General features: G+C 48.5%; 1 protein-coding gene across 4 annotated transcripts in view; it reads left to right on the top strand.

Moving 5' to 3' along the window:
• Window positions 1–265: 265 nt before the first annotated feature.
• The window catches only part of aars2 (alanyl-tRNA synthetase 2, mitochondrial (putative)), a 20365-nt gene continuing 876 nt past the window's right edge, over window positions 266–19754 (top strand). Inside the window, exons 1-22 of one of the 4 annotated variants that reach the window (XM_069179883.1) lie at window positions 266–528; window positions 1302–1490; window positions 2355–2500; window positions 3147–3338; window positions 5464–5608; window positions 6094–6239; window positions 6737–6845; window positions 7190–7228; window positions 7365–7476; window positions 7830–7957; window positions 8515–8659; window positions 8831–9000; window positions 9486–9599; window positions 9709–9849; window positions 10208–10345; window positions 10449–10552; window positions 11258–11366; window positions 12319–12441; window positions 13084–13194; window positions 15400–15483; window positions 15752–15862; window positions 16794–17505. In XM_069179883.1, the coding sequence (XP_069035984.1) occupies window positions 274–528; window positions 1302–1490; window positions 2355–2500; window positions 3147–3338; window positions 5464–5608; window positions 6094–6239; window positions 6737–6845; window positions 7190–7228; window positions 7365–7476; window positions 7830–7957; window positions 8515–8659; window positions 8831–9000; window positions 9486–9599; window positions 9709–9849; window positions 10208–10345; window positions 10449–10552; window positions 11258–11366; window positions 12319–12441; window positions 13084–13194; window positions 15400–15483; window positions 15752–15862; window positions 16794–16961 (2979 nt within the window). In that variant the 5' untranslated portion in view covers window positions 266–273 and the 3' untranslated portion in view covers window positions 16962–17505. Of the gene's footprint in view, window positions 529–1301; window positions 1491–2354; window positions 2501–3146; window positions 3339–5463; window positions 5609–6093; window positions 6240–6736; window positions 6846–7189; window positions 7229–7364; window positions 7477–7829; window positions 7958–8514; window positions 8660–8830; window positions 9001–9485; window positions 9600–9708; window positions 9850–10207; window positions 10346–10448; window positions 10553–11257; window positions 11367–12318; window positions 12507–12658; window positions 12725–13083; window positions 13195–15399; window positions 15484–15751; window positions 15863–16793; window positions 17506–19754 lie in introns of those variants that run through there. The other 3 variants (XM_069179884.1, XM_069179885.1, XM_069179886.1) reach the window with 3 other exon arrangements.

Below are 19754 nucleotides of genomic sequence, written 5' to 3'. Positions count from 1 at the left end.
TAGAATAATGTATTGCAGTCGATACAGACTTTACAAGAAATGGATCAGAACAGTTTTTTATTTTTACATTTCACTTAAAAATAACCAAGCTACCGATTATTTTGTTGATCTATTGTTTGATTGCTTACAGTATTTTGTTGAAATGACCGCTCAGTTTAAAACATTATAATGTGTTAGATTGTATTACAAATACAGTAGACGCTCTTCTCTTCGATTGGACACTAAGAAACATTTACCTTTGACCTGTGAAGTCAGCCCGTGCCAGCTCCAAAGATGGCTGCGCACATAATGCTGCCCAAAGTAACAAGCATGATATCAAACATTAAATATTTGTGTGCACTGAAGAGTATTAGGAGGTCTTTAGGTTTGTCGTCCACAACAGGAACCACGGAATTCACGTCCAGGAGAGTTCGTAACATGTTTACGGAGTTTTTTAAAGAGCGATACGGCCACCGAGTGGTCCCATCCGCACCGGTCCGACCAAGAGGAGATCCCAGCCTCCTGTTTGTCAATGCGGGCATGAACCAGGTGAGACAGTCGTTTGTTTCAACTCCCCTACCCAAATCCCAAAACCCAAAACCCAAATACCCAAGTCTGATCTGCAAAAGCAGTCGTGTCTGTGTGAAAGCTGCGGGGATTTGTGCAAACAGTAAATCTAAACGCCACTGTAATATCTAAAGACACAGTCTTTATAACTGTGTCTTTACAGTTTAACTGCGGAAACAACTCTGTAGTTAACTACTCTGTAGTTAAAAAGATATAGAGTAATGTTTAAAAAGACTGGATCTGCTTGCTTTCAGTGTAGCGCTCTGTTCAGTGTTAGCTAGTGAAGTATTCATAGCAGCTTTGCTGTAGTGCTGTTGCACAGGGGTCTGTGTGCACAAGCCACCCTGATCATTTGGTCACTGGTTGCTTGTTGATCCCCAATTCTTGTCAAGCAGACACGGAGGGAGTAAGGGAGTAAGTAAGCAGTATTGTCCAGGTGCCCCATAGCTGCCTGTGTGGAGAATACATCTACAGACATTTTGAGCTGGTAAGAAATGAGTGACAGTTTGCTGCTACATTACAGAATCCAAGGATCTAGTTGAACTGTTTCCTGTGGCACAGGAGCATCCAGGATGTGGTTTGGCACATTGACAGCTGGTTCCAGTCACTCCCCCTGTGTGTGTAAAGAGATGCCCTGTCTTCTGACTGCTGCCTCTGGGCCAGTGTTTGAGGAAACACCAGCTGCAGGTCGCCTTGGCTGCTGCCAGTAAGAAGTGCAGGTCTCCGCAGTGACGGCTCCCATCTTCTCCCCTCAGTTTAAGCCTGTCTTCCTGGGCACCGTGGACCCTCGTAGTGAGATGGCGCGGTACCGGCGCGTGGTGAACAGTCAGAAGTGTGTGCGTGCTGGCGGCAAACACAACGACCTGGAGGATGTGGGCAGAGATGTGTACCACCACACCTTCTTCGAGATGCTGGGGAACTGGTCCTTTGGAGACTACTTCAAGGTGAGCCCCAGATTTCCTGAGGGGCCCTCTGGACACCCGCCTTGTCTGTGGGAAGAGTGGGGTCTGTGGTGCTGCAGCTATTGTCCAGTGGTCCTGAAAGACACGCAAACATGCAAAATGAGTGGTGTGAAACACAACGTGAAAACAGGTTAAATTGTAATCACTCACCTGCGTGGACAGGTGTCACTCTGCTGCCATTGCCCAGGCGGTAATGGAGTGAACTCCACCCCTGGGAAGATGGTAACCTCAGGTTACTGAGTGTACTGTATGAGGAACAGTTCACAATATTGTATAAGACTAGTCTGTAAAGCCTGCAGTTTGGCACATTATCTGTTTGATTCTTTCAAACAGGTGGTGCTTTTAATGAGACTCTGGGGCTGGATAGCTGCTCTGATAAAGGTTAAACAAATCAAATGTCATTATTATTGGACACTCTACTTAGCTGGTATTCTTATGCCTGATATTGCTCTGATATTTGTCTGTAATGTACTAGCAAGTAGAGCCTTTTTTTCCCAACATGACACATTCTCAATGGAGAGTCTTGGATTTACCTCTTAGGAGCATAAGAAAGGTTACAGAAGAGAGGAGGCCTTCTGGTCCATCTGGTCTTTACAGCCAATTGCTCCGATGATCTCATCCGGCCCTTTTGTGATAGAAATGAGGGTATCGACTTCATCAACGGGCTAGACAGCTTGTTCTAGACTCCCTCAACCCTCTTGTTCAAAACCTCATGTCCTTTCACGAGAGATTCCAGCTGAGCTCAGACCCCAGCTGGGCGGTGGGTTCGTACCGCTGTGTGAGAAGGAGGGCTTGTGGGAACAGGCCGCGATCTAAGGCAAGAATGTGTGATGTCACCACCTGCAGGAGGAGGCCTGTGCCATGGCCTGGCAGCTTCTGACGGACGTCTATGGGATCCCCAAAGACCGTCTCTACATAACGCACTTTGGCGGAGACCCTGCTCTGCCCCTGGCTGCGGACCAGGAGACCCGAGAGATCTGGCTGGGATTGGGGTACGTGTCCCCTAGGCAGGCCTGTGCGATAATGCCCTCGGCAGCTCCTGAGTCCTCATAACTGCTCTATGCCCAATACGTGAGTGTGGGATCCCTGCATCTGACAGGCTTGTTCACCTACAGTACATGTCATTCACATGTGTGAGATACTGTTTGATAAACTGCTGAGTCTCCACTGAGGCATCTTCTCACTCTCTTGAAATCATGTTCATATTCATAGCTAGGAGTGGTTAACATGTTCAAGTGAGGGAATTAATTTAAGGTGATAGGAGGAAGAATATTTGTCTGTACATGTGTGTATAAAATTGTGAATTCTGCTTGTTTTAATTGTCCACAGTCAACCCAGATGAAAAGAGTCATTAACAAAAGACACCCAGCTGAGTTTGGATTAATTTACAGTAATTAGCTCTCTCCTGAGAGGAAGTAAATTTTGAACTCTATTAAATTTATTATATACAGTGAAACACCAGGCAAAACCAAATACTTTCTGGTGTTAATTTTTTTATTCATTTGTACAAAACTGACTTTTTTATGGATTTAAATGCCACCAACTTTCACCTCCTGTGAAGTGTCTATCCTCTGTTTGATGAACTTAACAAGAGTGTAGTTAAGCACTGTGGGTCTGAAAGAAGTGTTTCTGGTTTAGAGTCCAGCCAGATCACATCCTCCCATTCGGGCTGAAGGACAATTTTTGGGAGATGGGGGAGACGGGACCCTGCGGTCCGTGCACAGAGATCCACTACGACCACCGTGGTGGGCGGAACGCTGCAGCCCTGGTGAACCAGGACAGCCCTGAAGTGGTGGAGATCTGGAATCTGGTCTTCATGCAGTACAACAGGTACGGGAGTGGAGGACGGCAGATCAGAATAGCCAGGAGAGGCACTGGAGCTTCTGGGCTTCACTCCAGCTAAGAAGTTGTTTAACTCAGCGTGACCCTGCCCCGTGTCTGCCCCAGCGTGACCCTGCCCCGTGTCTGCCCCAGCGTGACCCTGCCCCGTGTCTGCCCCTGCGTGACCCTGCCCCGTGTCTGCCCCAGCGTGACCCTGCCCCGTGTCTGCCCCTGCGTGACTCTGCCCCAGCGTGACCCTGCCCCGTGTCTGCCCCAGCGTGACTCTGCCCCAGCGTGACTCTGCCCCAGCGTGACCCTGCCCCGTGTCTGCCCCAGCGTGACTCTGCCCCAGTGTGACTCTGCCCCAGCGTGACCCTGCCCCGTGTCTGCCCCAGCGTGACTCTGCCCCAGCGTGACCCTGCCCCGTGTCTGCCCCAGTGTGACTCTGCCCCAGCGTGACTCTGCCCCAGCGTGACCCTGCCCCGTGTCTGCCCCAGCGTGACTCTGCCCCAGCGTGACTCTGCCCCAGCGTGACCCTGCCCCGTGTCTGCCCCTGCGTGACTCTGCCCCAGCGTGACCCTGCCCCGTGTCTGCCCCAGCGTGACTCTGCCCCAGCGTGACTCTGCCCCAGCGTGACCCTGCCCCGTGTCTGCCCCTGCGTGACTCTGCCCCAGCGTGACTCTGCCCCAGCGTGACCCTGCCCCGTGTCTGCCCCAGCGTGACCCTGCCCCGTGTCTGCCCCTGTGTGACCCTGCCCCGTGTCTGCCCCAGTGTGACTCTGCCCCTGCGTGACCCTGCCCCGTGTCTGCCCCTGCGTGACCCTGCCCCGTGTCTGCCCCAGCGTGACCCTGCCCCGTGTCTGCCCCAGTGTGACTCTGCCCCAGCGTGACCCTGCCCCGTGTCTGCCCCAGCGTGACTCTGCCCCAGCGTGACCCTGCCCCGTGTCTGCCCCAGCGTGACCCTGCCCCGTGTCTGCCCCAGCGTGACCCTGCCCCAGCGTGACTCTGCCCCAGCGTGACTCTGCCCCAGCGTGACCCTGCCCCGTGTCTGCCCCAGCGTGACTCTGCCCCAGCGTGACTCTGCCCCAGTGTGACCCTGCCCCGTGTCTGCCCCAGCGTGACCCTGCCCCGTGTCTGCCCCAGCGTGACTCTGCCCCAGCGTGACCCTGCCCCGTGTCTGCCCCAGCGTGACCCTGCCCCGTGTCTGCCCCAGCGTGACCCTGCCCCGTGTCTGCCCCAGCGTGACTCTGCCCCAGCGTGACCCTGCCCCGTGTCTGCCCCTGCGTGACCCTGCCCCGTGTCTGCCCCAGTGTGACTCTGCCCCAGTGTGACTCTGCCCCAGCGTGACCCTGCCCCGTGTCTGCCCCAGCGTGACCCTGCCCCGTGTCTGCCCCAGCGTGACTCTGCCCCAGCGTGACCCTGCCCCGTGTCTGCCCCAGCGTGACTCTGCCCCAGCATGACCCTGCCCCGTGTCTGCCCCAGCGTGACTCTGCCCCAGCGTGACCCTGCCCCGTGTCTGCCCCAGCGTGACTCTGCCCCAGCGTGACCCTGCCCCGTGTCTGCCCCAGCGTGACTCTGCCCCAGCGTGACTCTGCCCCAGCGTGACCCTGCCCCGTGTCTGCCCCAGCGTGACCCTGCCCCGTGTCTGCCCCAGCGTGACCCTGCCCCAGCGTGACCCTGCCCCAGCGTGACTCTGCCCCAGCGTGACCCTGCCCCGTGTCTGCCCCAGCGTGACTCTGCCCCGGCGTGACTCTGCCGCGTGTCTGCCCCGGCGTGACTCTGCCGCGTGTCTGCCCCGGCGTGACTCTGCCGCGTGTCTGCCCCGGCGTGACTCTGCCGCGTGTCTGCCCCGGCGTGACTCTGCCCCCGCGTGACTCTGCCGCGTGTCTGCCCCGGCGTGACTCTGCCGCGTGTCTGCCCCGGCGTGACTCTGCCCCAGCGTGACTCTGCCGCGTGTCTGCCCCGGCGTGACTCTGCCCCGGCGTGTCCCTGCCGCGTGTCTGCCCCAGCGTGACTCTGCCCCTGCATGACTCTGCCGCGTGTCTGCCCCAGCATGACCCTGCCCCAGCATGACTCTGCCGTGTGTCTGCACCAGGGTGACTCTGTGCATGTCTCTGCGTGTATTTTCTCTCCAGGGAAGCGGATGGCAGCCTGCGCCCTCTGCCTCAGTTCAGCGTGGACACTGGGATGGGTCTGGAGCGGCTGCTCACCGTCCTGCAGGGCAAGCGCTCTAACTATGACACTGACCTCTTCACCCCTCTGCTTGCTGCCATTCAGGAGGTGAAACTCCCTGCCTAGCTCCAGGCAGTTAGGAGGTTTAGGCTGAGCTTCCAAATGGCTCATCTCTTTAGTGTAGAGCAGAGGAGATTCCAGGAGGATTTTGTTCAAGAATGTACTTATGTGTGGATCTGGGCTGCTGAAATAAGCATTCTCAGGCATGATCCTGTGTTTTAAATTGCTGAATTTGAAATCTTAACTTCTGCTTTCTGTGTTGATTAAAATTAGGATAGTCTCATCAAGTAAACAACTGACTATATTTGTTCTACTTACTGACTGAATGATGTAGTAGGAAATGAGGATGCCAATACTTAGTCTGTGATTGTATTGTATTTAAGGAAATATGATTGCTATAGTGCAATTGAAGTTTATTTTGATGTCACAGCTCTGTGATTTGTGGTGGTGTAAGCGTGTTTCCTCCTGTGAGCGGCAGGCAGAGTGATCCGGGCTTGTCTCGGCCCATTCTGGAATGCGCTGCTGTCTTGCAGTGCTCCCAGGGCCCAGGGTACCGTGGACGGACTGGGGAGGCCGACGTGGGTGGAGTCGACATTGCCTATCGGGTGCTGGCCGATCACATCCGCACACTGGCGGTCTGCATCGCTGACGGAGTCTATCCTGGCATGTCCGGAGCCGAGTGAGTCGCCCACTTCCCGTCCGACGTGAAAGCAGTGGTGATTCGCTGAAAGAATGAGCTGTTTTATTTCACCCTGTTGTGAGACACATCACTAGTGGACATCGCCAAACCGTCCTGCGTGTGAGATCTGCACAGCCGCAGTTCGGGCCTTCTTGTGTCACTTGTACACTTAATCAGCCACAGTTCTTCTCGGGCTGTATCCGCTGTTCTCACGATGATCCCACTTTGTTTTGCTACACTGTGCTCTGTTTTTACTGTATGCTGTGAGTGTAGTTAGGGCTTAGTTATAGGGTTTGAAGAGCCTGATGGGTAAAGGCAGGAAAATGAAAAGACTCAGGGGGTCCTGAGGACTGGCGTGGGGAAATCCCTTTGTAAGTGCTGTTATGTGTAGATACAGGGACTCTGCAGGTGAAAGAGTTTTGAGTGGACAGTAGGGCACAGTGAGGGCATCAGGTGGTGAGAGTGTGTGACCTCCCGTCTCCCTGTCTCCCCGCTAGGCTGGTGCTGCGGAGGATCCTGCGCCGCGCTGTCCGCTTCTCCGCTGAGGTCCTGCAGGCTCCTCCAGGGGCCCTGGCCACTCTTGTGCCCACTGTGGTGCAGGTGTTGGTATGTCCCTGCCTGGCATCCAGGGGCCTTGTCTCTGGGCGTGCCCATTCATTGTCGTACTAACATTTATTGTAAAATTCCAAACTTTAAAAACAAATGCAGAATTGCCCCAGAGTATGTGATGACATTTGGGAAAAATACTCTGAAGTAAATGCACTCACCCCATTTATCTGGCTGCTGATTGTATCCAAAGCAGCTTTGTACCCATTTATGCACCTGGAGGAGTTTTTTTTACTGAGCAGCCTGAGTGACGTCCCTTGTTCAGGGGTACAACAGCAGCATTCTGCTCAGGATTTGAACCCACGATCTTTATGGTACAAGTCCTTGTTTTTTGTTTTTCGCAGGGGGAAGCCTATCCAGAACTGATCACAGAAACAGAGAGGGTAAGCTGATATTGGTGTTTTATAAGGATTTAAATTTTCCCCTAATTAATCCTGTCCAGGAACTGAGCGTGTCAGTTTCCACAAAGCATATTTGATCATCAGGCAGTTTGAGAGTATTGTGTCTTCTTGTTTCCAGATCAAGGATATAATTAATGACAATGAGGCCCAGTTCCTGTCCTCTCTGAGGCAGGGGAGGCGTGTTATCGACAGGACGCTGCAGAAGATGGAGAACAGCAAGGTGTTCCCAGGTGTGCTACACAACCTCCATGTTTTTTATTTCTTCTTGTTTCTCTGCTGTGAAATATTGTTGGTGGCCATGTGGTTCAGTATAAGGGAGACAATTGGAGCAATGATACCAGATGGACGTCTTCTAAAACAGGTGTTTCACTTATTGTAGTTTGTATTTTGTAATGTAGACAGCTAATTCTTCCTGCATTTACAGGGGCAGACTCGACACATTTGAGGGTTGAAAAGGGAGGAGGGGGTGAGAGGTGTTACAGTCTAGATGTTTTTCAGATGTACTTTATCATTGTAAGGGTGCGCACGTAGTGAGATGGTTGTAACCAGCCCAAGATGTTTCTGTCCGTGCTGAACTCGTTAGGGTCTGTGGCCTGGTCTTTACATCGCAATTTGGGCTTCCCCCTGGACCTGATTGGTTTGATGGTGGAGGAGAGGGGTGTCTCTATGGAAACAGATGTACTGGATAAATTCGCTTCAGAAAAAGCAAAGGTATTATTTTTGTTTCTTAGCTTTTGTCATTTGCAACCTGCTACTAATAATATTTTAATACTGTTAAGTACATGGAAAGGTTTACATATATAGCTGCACGTGTCTGGAAGAGGTACAGTCAAGCATTTTGCTGCTGATCTCACTTGACTGTGGTTCCTGAGACAGATGCTTTTGTGAGGTCTGTCACAGCAGCTCTGTGTTGCTGTGGTCTGTAGAAAATTCATACGCTTCTCATCATTCACTCCCAAGAGAGGAGATAATTTAGGCATGGCAATGGATACTGAAACAGGGAGCCTGCTATGTATTGTACAAAACATTATGTTTCAAAACCCCCAGACCATTGAATTGTTCATGTTGTACATGTATGTAGCTCCTCCAGGTGACTGAAGTGTCATGGCTGCCGGTTCTGTGTGTTTTGTTAGTAACGTCAATTTAGACATTGTTAGTATAGCTGCTGCAAGTCCTTCGCTTGCTGTCAGCAGAGAAGCAAAAGGGATGGGTTTTGTTGCCGAGGTGAAGGAGCGAGTGGGAACGATGATCCCTTTGATGCTTTCCAGCTCTCCGCCCAGGCCCGCCCTTCGGAAAGGGAGAGCCGCGCAGCTCTGGATGTACGCTGCCTGTCCGAGCTCAAGCAGAAAGGGGTTCCAGCCACAGATGACTCCCTTAAGTATGCCTACACCCTTGGACAGGATGGCAGATACGGTAAACCACGACTCTCTTTGAGCTCTTGCAATGTCATATGCCTCTACATTGAACTGAGCACATTTCATTTGTATGTTCCATCCCTCGTTTGGAAGTGCAAGTTCATCTGCATGCCGTCTAGAGCTGCTTGAACTTGTGGCGATAGCTGACACATCTTCTCTCCTGTGCCAGTGTTCCCCCCTTGCCAGGCCACAGTTCTGGAATTGTACTGTGGGACGGCCCTGGTGGAGGAGGTGCCAGAGGGCCAGCGGTGTGGCGTCATTCTCGACCGAACCTGTTTCTACGCAGAACAGGGGGGGCAGGCTGCTGACCAGGGCTATTTCACTCGAGATGGACTACAGGTGTGTCTCCTCACACTGCTTACTTTCCCAGCCCACTGCATAGTGGTGCCTTTTTGGGTGTGTAAATTGATATTCTAATCTTTCAGTTAGATGAGTTTGCACATAATTTAGGAGATATATGTGCATGATGACGCCCATCTCTCTTCTGTTTTCCATTCTTTTCTGTCGCTGACTACCTTTCTGCAGGTCACTGTTTTTCCTCAATGATTAGTAAAGAAATCTCACTTGATTACTGATACACTGATCTTGAATGCCTGTATTGGCCCCAGTTTCTTTCCTTCTTGATTATTAAAAAGGATTTTTTTTTTCTTTCTGTCTTGATATTAAGTTCTGAATAGCCAGTTCTGAGTTACAGTAGCTGGTTGAGTTTCCATGACAGCGGCAGGCCAGCCATGAAAAACATCATCCTATGTTTTATTTTAAAAAATTGTCCTTCTGGAGTGTGGAAATAACAGGAGTGACCGCGGTCATCTTCTCTTGCCCAGGATGTCCTGTTCCCTGTGGAGGATGTGTGGCTGGCAGGAGGGTACGTGGTCCATGAAGTGACCACAGCAGAGACCCTGAGAAGGGGGGACCAGGTGCAGCTCTTTGTGGATGAGGTACAGTGAAAACCTGAGTGGAGACCCGGGAGAGATCCAGACGTGCTCCTCTCTGCTTGGCCGCTGTGCTGGGGTAGGCTGTCTGAGCGCGGGCCTTGCTGTATTTCAGGCTCTGCGGCTGGCCTGCATGGTGAAGCACACGGCCACCCACATCCTGAACTTCGCCCTGCGGCAGGTCCTTGGGGAGGGCGTGGAACAGAGGGGGTCTCACGTCACCCCTGACAGGCTGCGCTTCGACTTCAGCGTCAAGGTACCAGTCCTGAGCTGAGCAGCTGCCTGAAGAGACAGTGTGTGCCATGTTAACATGTTCCAGCATGTCCCTTCATAGCTTTGATCATTCATTCTAGTGTCCCCTCTGAGTCTATGCCATAAAATGACAAATCCTGATGTTATGATGCCATTTATTTCATTCATTTCCTTCCAGCTCAGCTTTTAATGTCCTAGGTCAGCTCATTATTGGCTAATGGGACCGATTTAACAAGTTCTCCCAGCCCTTCAGATACTGGTGCTTTGAAGAGACCTCCAGGTTCAGGACTGGCCAATCCTGGTTACACAGTGGGAGAAACACAGTGTGAAATTGCTTCTGTTTCGTGTTGCTGTCAATACAGGAAGCGCTGAGCACACAGCAGCTACAGCAGGTGGAGTACACTGTGCTGGATGTCATTTGGAGTGACGACTGGGTCCACACTGAGGAGCTCCCACTGGGTCTGGCCAAGGGACTCCCAGGGCTGAGAACAGTGGATGAGGTGAAAGAGGGTGAATTTTCCTTGGTTAAAACCTGGCTTGAATTAAAACAAGGCCAGTCAGAGCCAGTCAGCGAGAGAGTTCGATCGTGTCTTTGTTTTCCAGATGTATCCGGACCCTGTGAGAGTGGTGTCAGTGCGGGTCCCACCCAGAGAGCTGCTGGAGTCTCCCTCCTGCCCTCAGACCTCTGTGGAGCTGTGCTGTGGAACGTACGTCTTAGACATGTTCACTACCTATCTAGTTCACCTGCAAATACTCAAATGATTTATTTTATGGTGTTACAAATATTTTTTTTAATTTCCACTTTTATGGTGGCAAACATAAATATTTGCATCTTGTGTCATCACATACAGTAGTTACACCAAACACATGCCAGGATGAATGTCTTCAGTTTGGTCATGTCTGCCTCTTAAGGATTTTACGCAAATTATTCTGAGGCACTGATTAAAAATGAGCATATTTGGAAATTTGTGGTTTTTTGAAAGATAAGCTGAAATCTAGAAAACACTATTCTGCTGTATGCTGATGCACAGATGTGAGTGCTTCTGCACCTTTTGCCTCTGAGGACATTGAGCTGAACTAGGACATAAGAAATCTAATGTAGAACTATTTGATTCCTGTTGATGATTAGTCAACTCGAATCTCCTGTTGACAGAGATTAAGTCTCCATTGCAGTGGAAATTTGTCTCAAGTTCCCTACCGGGCAGCAAGAGAGGCATGTCCACGTATCTGACATTTCTGAGGACTGCATGTCCACTGTAGTGGACTGTGCCAGTGGCCAGTGATTTCACTGCTCACTGGCTGCAGCCGAGTGATGTCATCAAGCTCCTCCCACCTGTACATTGTGACATGGGGGCTCTGTGCTAGGGCACTGACAGACACAGCCAGTCCAACACTCGACTTCTGCCCTGCAGACACTTGCAGAGGACGGGAGAGATCAAGGACTTGGTCATCGTGGCTGAGAGGCAGCTGGTGAAGGGAATCAGCCGGATTGTTGCCGTCACAGGGGAGGAGGCCAGAGAGGTAGAGGTCTGGAGCCTGCAGGGCTCCTGGAAAGCGTCGCGTTACAGCCTGGGCTGTTTAGAGTTCGCCCAGCTGAGAGCTCGTCCTCGTGTTAGACCTGTCCTCTAGTGCTGGTGATTAGGCTTGTACTTTCCGCTGTCAGGGTGCCCCTTATTCCAGGGGTCCCCAGCCCTGGTCCTGGAGGCTCACACACCTGCTGCTTTGGGATCCAGCCCAGCTCTCGGTTACAAAACCTAACCCTTAATTGACTGAATTTGAACTCTCGAACTGTTTTCTGCTCTTAAGCGTGTTCACCTTTGCCTCTTACCACTGCATTTCATAAGAAACATAGAATTTCATACTTATGAAAAGAAATGAACTTGCATATGTTCCAATCAAGCAGCTTACTAGTTCAGTTTTAAGGCTTCAATTCAGCTTGACTAGAATAGACACCTGCAGGTGTGGAGGTCTCCAGGACCAGGATTGGGGACCCATGTTTTACTCCACTTCAGTGACCTTCAGTCCTGGTACTGGAGAGCCACATCCTTGGAGGCTCAGATAAACATTGCTGAAGCGCTGCTGACCTGCGACTCATTAATTTAGTGTTTCCAAGTACACCTGGAGTAAAAGCCAGACCATGCCGAAGCTCCTGGGATTAGGACTCGTGTCGCTTTTCTAGCACGCTGGGAAGCTGAGCTGATGAAACTGGTGAGGAACACTGAGTGGTGCTGCAGTGTGGGGTGCAGGTCTGGCTCAGGGGATTTAAGCTCCTCTGTCCTCTGGGTTTATTCCAGTAAAAACATTTAGCATCACGGATTTTATTTTTCTTCTGTGTGTTGTTAAGGAGCTGGAACCTTGGAAGGGCCGGGGTTTAAATCCGCGTGTGTGAGTGATGGTTGTCTGTTACTGATGTCTGTTTCGGTGGGAGTGGCGGCTGTGAGCTCCGCGGGCTGACCCTGTTCCCAATCTCCAGGCTCGAGAGGCGGCGCGCCCCCTGGCGCAGGAAGTGGAGTCACTGTCGGCGCGGCTGGGTGCGGCCAGCCCCTCCCTCTCCTCTGCGCACAGACTGTCCAAGGAAGTGGGCCAGCTGACCGACGTGCGTAGCTTCCCTGCTCTTCACAAAGGAAGACCTGAAAGGGATTAGCAGATAGGATGGAAAATGTAAAGGTTTATTCCATGCTGAAAAAAGAAGAGAAAAAACGTTTCGGCTGTGGAGCCTTCTTTGGGTGTGACATCCAAAGAAGACTCAACAGCCGAAACGTTGTTTCTTTTTTTTTTCAGCATGGGATAAACCTTTACTTGTTCATTTGCAGCCTACGCATGCTGATGCAGCTACCTACCTGAACTGGGATGGAAAATAACTGTTCCCAGTTTTCCAAGTTAGTTTTTTCATGATAGTTGATAGTGATGACCAGGGTTAATTCTGTTCTTGCTGTGTTCTTGCTGGGTCTTGTGAAAATGGCTGCAATCCAGTGCAGTTCAGTATTATAGTTATAATTAATCTAAGTTATAACTGTTCACGTGTGTGTAGCGGTGGCAGAATGTCAAGTATAACATGCAGACTGGTCACTTATTAAGATTTTTTTTAATGCCGCATGCCATTTCTACAGCACCTTTTATAATGTCAAACTTAAAACATGACTGGGTTATAAAAGTGGTAGCTGTTAATAATAAATTATATAATTTTAGCATTACTTCTCTTAAACATAGATTTAATGTGTTGAATCTGTCTCTGCAGGCTGTTGAGAGTACTGTTATACCCCAGGTACAGAGGAGGGAACTTCAGAGCAAACTGAAAGCCCTGCAGAGGACGACCAACACCACTGTCAGGAAACTGGAGATCAGAGAGGTAGAGATTGAAAATTAAGTGCAGAAAGTTATTTGCACAGTTCCCCAGTTTTAAAGAGAGTATGTAGCCTACTGAAGAAGATTGTTAAAATGTTCACAGCAGAGCTGGTAAGTTACAGGACTGTGTGGAATGCGTGATTCAAGCTATTATATGAATGAGAAGTCATGTTACAACCTTGTATTGTCTCATGAGAAAACAATCTTAGTTATCTGTCATGTAGTAACTTGTGTTTGGAATTAAAAGAGCAGTTAAGATCCAGGAATCTGTATTGAACAAACAGCTGGGTGCTGAATCTATCCACAATAATATGGTGTTGTATGTTCTCCTCAGACATCACAGCCAGTGTTGCTAATTAATTGAAGATAAAGGTAGCTCATACTTAACATTGCTGTTGTTTATCATCATATTGCTTTTGTCTGTTGTCCAACAGTAATGCTCAGTTTGCACATAGCTATTGTTTTCTCTGAAAATAGGACTCTGAGTCCATGTGATTATTCCTCATATACAGTCATTTGAAAAAGAAAGTACACCCTCTTTCAATTCTATGGTTTTATATATCAGGACATAAAAAATCATCTGGTCCTTACCAGGTCCTAGAATTAGGTAAATCTAACCTCAGGTGACAAACAACACATAACAGGTTCCACTATGTCATTATTTATTTAACACAAACTAAGCCGATATGCAGAAGAAAAACTAAGTACACCTCATGATTCAGTAGCTTGTAGAACCACCTTTAGCAGCAATAACTTGAAGTTATCGTTGTGTGTATGAGTTTATCAGTCTCTCACATCGTTTTGGAGGAGTTTTGGCCCACTCTTCTTTACAACATTACTTCAGTTCATTGGTGTTTGAGGGCATTTTTTTATGCACAGCTCTCTTAAGGTCCCACCACAGCATTTCAAAGGGGTTGAGGTCTGGACTTTGACTTAGCCATTCCAACACTTTGATTCTTTTCTTTTTCAGCCACCCAGTTGTAGATTTGCTGGTGTGCTTGGGATCATTGTCCTGTTGACCCAGTTTTGGCCAAGCTGTCGGACAGATGGCCTCACATTTGTGCCTAGAATACTTTGGTATAAGGAGGAGTTCAAGGTCAACTCAATGACTGCTAGGTGTGCAGGTCCTGTGGCTGCAAAACACACCCAAATCATCACCCCTCCACCATCGTGCTTAATTGTTGGTATGAGGGGTTTGTGGTGATATGCTGTGCTTGGCTTTCACCAAACATGGCGTTGTGCATAATGACCAAACATCTCCACTTTGGTCTCGTCTGTCCAAAGGACATTGTTCCAGAAATCTTGTGGTTTGTTCAGATGCAGCTTTGCAAACCTAAGCTGTCCTGCCATATTCTTTTTGGAGAGAAGGGGCTTTCTTCTGGCTACCCTTCTATGAAAGCCCATACTTGTTCTCGCTTTTTCTGGTCGTACTGTCATGAACTTTAACATTTAACATGTTAACTGAGGCCTGTAGGTCCCTAGATGTAGTTCTTGGGTTCTTTGTGATTTCTCTCAGCATTATACGGTCTGACATTGGGGTGAATTTGCTGGGACGCCCACTCCTGGGAAGATTGGCAACTGTCTTGAATGTTCTCCATTTGTAAACCTTCTCACTGTAGAATGATGGATTTCAAATTGTTTGGAAATGGCCTTATAACCCTTCCCACATTGATGAGCAGCAGCAATTGCTTCTCTGAGTTCATTGCTGATGTCTTTTCTCCTTGGCATGGTTAACACACATAAATGATCCAGACAACCAAACTGTCAAAAGGTCTGCTTTTATAGAGGTGGTCACACTTCCTGATGAGCAACTAATCAAGTGCATTTGATTAGCAGCACCTGGCTGCTCATTACCTTCTTAATCCTATGGAAGCAGTTAGGGTGTACTTATTTTTTTCCACATGAAACACAGTGAAATCTGTTATGTGTTGTCTGTTATCTGAGGCTAGATTTGTCTTAATTATGGAAGTTGGTGAGGACCAGACGATTGTTATTTATGCCCTGATATGTAAAACCATTGAATTGAAAGAGGGTGTACTTTCTTTTTCACTGGACTGTATGTGTATGTATTGAAAAGGGAAGCTTGGGTTTGAAGTGAAGGCGGACTCTTGATGAGAAAGGACAGTGCTCACCCTGAGCACTACATGAATGTTGCAGGATAGCTTGCTAGAAGAAGGCTGATGCAGGAAAATGTTTTATTCAACACCAGGCTGCCAAGAAGGTGCAGGCTCTGTTGAAAAGACACACAGACAAGAGGCTGGTGGTGGACACTGTGGATACAGACTCAATCTCTGTAAGTCCAACCTGTTTTTCCTAAAACTCTAATCTTCATTGACTTAACAGCTGTCAAATGTCTGGAGGAAATCGACTTTGAAGTAACTTGTCAATATCTCTTGTATTGAGTATACAAAAGTATTGTATTGTCAAGTCAATCTGTTCATTTTATTTAAGCAATTATTCTAAGCAATGCTTAGCGTGCTACAGATACCCAGAATCCTTTGTGCAAAACAGCAGCTCTATTCAGTGATTGTTCATGGCACTTATGATGTGATTTGTTCCAGGTTGTGATGAAGACGGTCAATCAGTACAGTGACCAGTCGCCAGGGGCATCCGTGATGCTGCTGTCCCACCTGCCATCGGGGAGGGTGCTGTGTGCCTGCCAGGTTCCCAAGGTGAGCCCCAGCAGCTGGGCTGTCTGTGGCTCGAACCAGTGGCCTTCTGAAAAGCGCAGTGAGAAACACTGGAAAGTGGACAGTGACGTCCTTAATTTTTACAAATGCTTTGTTCGGGAGGGAGGGTGTTTCAGATGGGTGGCTTGTGAAGGTAGTGTATGAGAGGGGTCCCAGGCCAGTGTCTTTTCAGTCTACTTCTCAAGGAGGCCTCACTCTGATACTCCACATGTTCTCTCGTGTCTTATTCCAGCGGTGTTGTGGATTTAGACAATAATTATAGCAGACGGTTTTATACTACAAACTCCAGCATCTGGTATCAATTCTTGCTGTTATTTCTCTGGTCTAATCATTGTGAATTGAGCAGCTTTGAGGTAATTTTGCTGACAACACTCCTGAAACCACACAGCTCTCATCAGTGTTCTTTTCAGGGTGTCTGTTACTCTTTGAAAACTGGGTAAGGAAAGCTCAGTGCTCTAATTCACACAGTGACCTGCACAACACAATTTAATTCAGTGATACCAACCAAAATAGCAAAATTTCCAAATTTATTTTTTCATGTTTTGTTTTATAAGAACATCCTAGATCCTGGAGGTGCCCTACGATGCAGGGATGTCTTGTTTCTACTTGCTGTTTAATTTCTTGCACAGAAAGACAGATCTAATAGTAATCCATTGGGAACTGAGCGCACTAAGAAAGGCGACTCTACTTGTGATGCACCTTGGCAGGAACTACCAGAGGGCAAATTCACTCGATCTCCTTTCCTGCAGAGCATCTAACATTTGCTAAGTAATATCATACCTCACAGTTAGACTCTCTTCATTTGTATCTTCGGGATGTAGCTTGCAGCGCTGGCTCTAGTTGCCGATAGAAGAGTGACCCGCACAGCTGTGCTTCTGTCCCTCTCCTGATCCTCCCTCTCTTTGCCTTCCAGGGCTCCCGATCTCTCTCTGCTTCCGAATGGGCTCTGGCTGTCTGTACCCGGCTTGGTGGCAATGCAGGGGGCTCTGCCACTGTGGCCAAGGGCACAGGAACTGCCCAGGATATTGGAGAGGCTCTAAGATGGGCTCAACAGTTTGCACAGAGCAAGGCTGCACACTGAGCTCACTGTGACCTGCATTAATGACTTTTGCAGACTGTAATATTGGGAACTGGCAGGCTCCAGTGTGTTGGCTTTTTTATAGGATTATGTTGGATTTATGGGATGAGCAAAAACACTTTTCATAATGATATGATCCTATAACCTGTTGCTGTGTACAGTTTTTGTATGCAAGTTCCAGCATGCAGCTAGAAAATCCACATTAAGAATTTGGAGTAATTGCATTTACTGGAAATATTCATGAGGCTTTTTTTTTTCTGAAGCCCCCCACACAATAGTTTGTGATGTCAATGTAGCACTTGTGACGAAACAACGGTTGTTCTTAAACTGAACAGGAACTCACTTGTATGCCCGATGTTACCTTGTCTGGCCAGAGGCCACGGTGCTCCAGAATGTGCAGTTACCCCAAGGGCTGAATGAACAGGGAGGTTTCCACCACTTCTTCAGATTCAGCCACTCAAAGCGACTTTCTTTGTATTGTGATATCAAATTGACATTATTCATAAAAATCTTGAGGGGCCGCGATGTGCTTTCATGGTCCGTACAATCCCTCGCTCTGGCTTGAATGATGTGCTTTCCTTCACAGCAGAGGGGAGTCCAAATGCAGTTCTGATTGCTTACAGTCCCTGCAGCACCACCACCCAGCTGGCATTGTGCCTGCAGCCGCCTGGAGCCCCTGTGCCCTCTCTGGCAGGCAAATACATCTGAGGCTGATGAGCTGCTCTCAAATGCAGCCTCTCCCTCTCGGGCTCTGCCTGTGTTCCTGAACCTGCTGCCTGGGACTGTGGTCCTGCGAAGCGAGACACTTCAAACGCTGATTATAGCTGCTGTGCAGAATGTGTTGGTTCTGAACCACTGTAGTGTTGATCGAGGTCAGTATCTTCTGGTGATGCTGTATAACAGCTGATTATAAAGTCGACTTCCTCTTCTCTCTCAGTTTACCACAATGGGTTGGTCTGATAAGGACAATGTTACTGACCTGTTGTGAAATTGCCCAATGGATGCACTGTGGACACTGCTTGTGCAACACTGTGGAGATCCCTGTTGCAAATCAGTAATTGGTATAACTCCTCCTCTGACCAGATTCCGTTGTGTGCCGTGGAAGGGGCAAGCACAGGTCTCTCAGCTTTGAAGAAACAAAGGTACCTGCCCTGTTATTACTCAAGGAGATTGTCATTTTGCCACAAGGGGAGCGCCCAGCACGGTATGACGGTATGAGTCATCGCCCAAACTTGCCCAGACATGCTGGATGAGTGTAAAGTCTGATTCAAGTCCAGTCAGGCTGTCAGGGTGGGAGGGGATTGGAGGTGCTGTAGTTCAGATCAACATAAACCTTATTCAGTGCACAGGGACAAACCTGAAAAATAGTTACTGGATGGACTTTAAGGCTTTTAGATCCACTGTGAAAAATGTAGAGTTAGACCTTAAAATGTAACTTTTCTAAGACCAGTACCAATTTCTAAGACCAGTTATTAAATCTCAGTAACAAAATAAATGTATTAATGGTACAGAAATTGTAAATTGTAAATTTTGAATTTAATTACAAAATTGTGAACTTTGTGAAGATACTGTAAATTGCCATGTTGTCGCAAAACCCTGGTCTCGCCATGGGTGAGAGCAAGAGTTTGCACAAATTGTGACATTCCTTCTTGGTCACTAGTCACTGTAACTGTAATGCCAGCAGCCATGTCACCCTGCAACTCACAACTGGCAGCCCACTGAAGCTCAGCAGGTGTGAGCCTGGCCACTACCTGGATGAGAGACCTCCTGGGAAAAACTAAGGTTGCTGCTGGAAGAGGTGTTAGTGGGGCCAGCAGGGGGCGCTCACCCTGTGGTCCATGTGGGTCCTAATTCCCCAGTATAGTGACAGGGACACTATACTGTAAAAAGGCGCCGTCCTTCGGATTAAACGTAAAACCGAGGTCCTGACTCTTTGTCGTCATTAAAAATCCCAGGACGTTTCTCTAAAAGAGTAGGGGTATAACTCCGGTGTCCTGGCCAAATTTCCCATACACCCTTATCAATCATGGCCTCCTAATAATCCCCATCTATGAATTGGCTGCATTACTCTGTTCTCCTCCCCACTGAGAGCTGGTGTGTGGTGACATTCTGGTGCACTATGGCTGCCGTCACAACATCCAGGTGGGGCTGCATATGCTGGTGTTGGAGGGGATCCCCATTACCTGTAAAGCACTTTGAGCGGAGTGTACAGAAAAGCACTATTTAAGTGTAAGCAATTATTAATTATTATTTGAAATGCACTCATCAATGCCGATACTTTCTAACCCCGAAATATAAAAATAACGTTGCAGTTCCCTTTTTATACAGTGGGTTTCAACATGCTAAAGAACATTTGCTGTGGATGGTAAACCCTGTTGGGAATTGTCATGCTCTGCTTCTACAGTATATCATGTTTCCACATTGAAACACATTTTTACAAAAGGACAAAAGTTAAAAAAATTAAGGAATGAAAATTATCTGCAGATTATATAAAAATTGGATATTGACAGCAGGGAAAATGAAATTGTTACAGCTCTCGCAGTATTTCAATGTAAAAGAAGTTCATGCCAGTGGAATTATGGGTAACAGACTCAAAAAGATAAGAATTAACCAACTTGCCCTACCCACTGGAGTTAACTTTTAAAAAAAGGGCTGCTTGTGAAATGTTTTAGGAGAGAGCCATCCCCTTGGTGAACTTCCTTGAACTTTACACGTTGTGGCAAAGTATCGATAACTGCAAACTGGTCAGCTTGTTAAGCTTACTGTACAAAGTGCTATCCCATGTTAAACTTGCAC

This window comes from Lepisosteus oculatus, chromosome 17 (assembly GCF_040954835.1).
Source record: "Lepisosteus oculatus isolate fLepOcu1 chromosome 17, fLepOcu1.hap2, whole genome shotgun sequence".
Lineage (NCBI taxonomy): Eukaryota > Metazoa > Chordata > Actinopteri > Semionotiformes > Lepisosteidae > Lepisosteus > Lepisosteus oculatus.
This window is presented reverse-complemented; position numbering and strand designations above follow the sequence as displayed.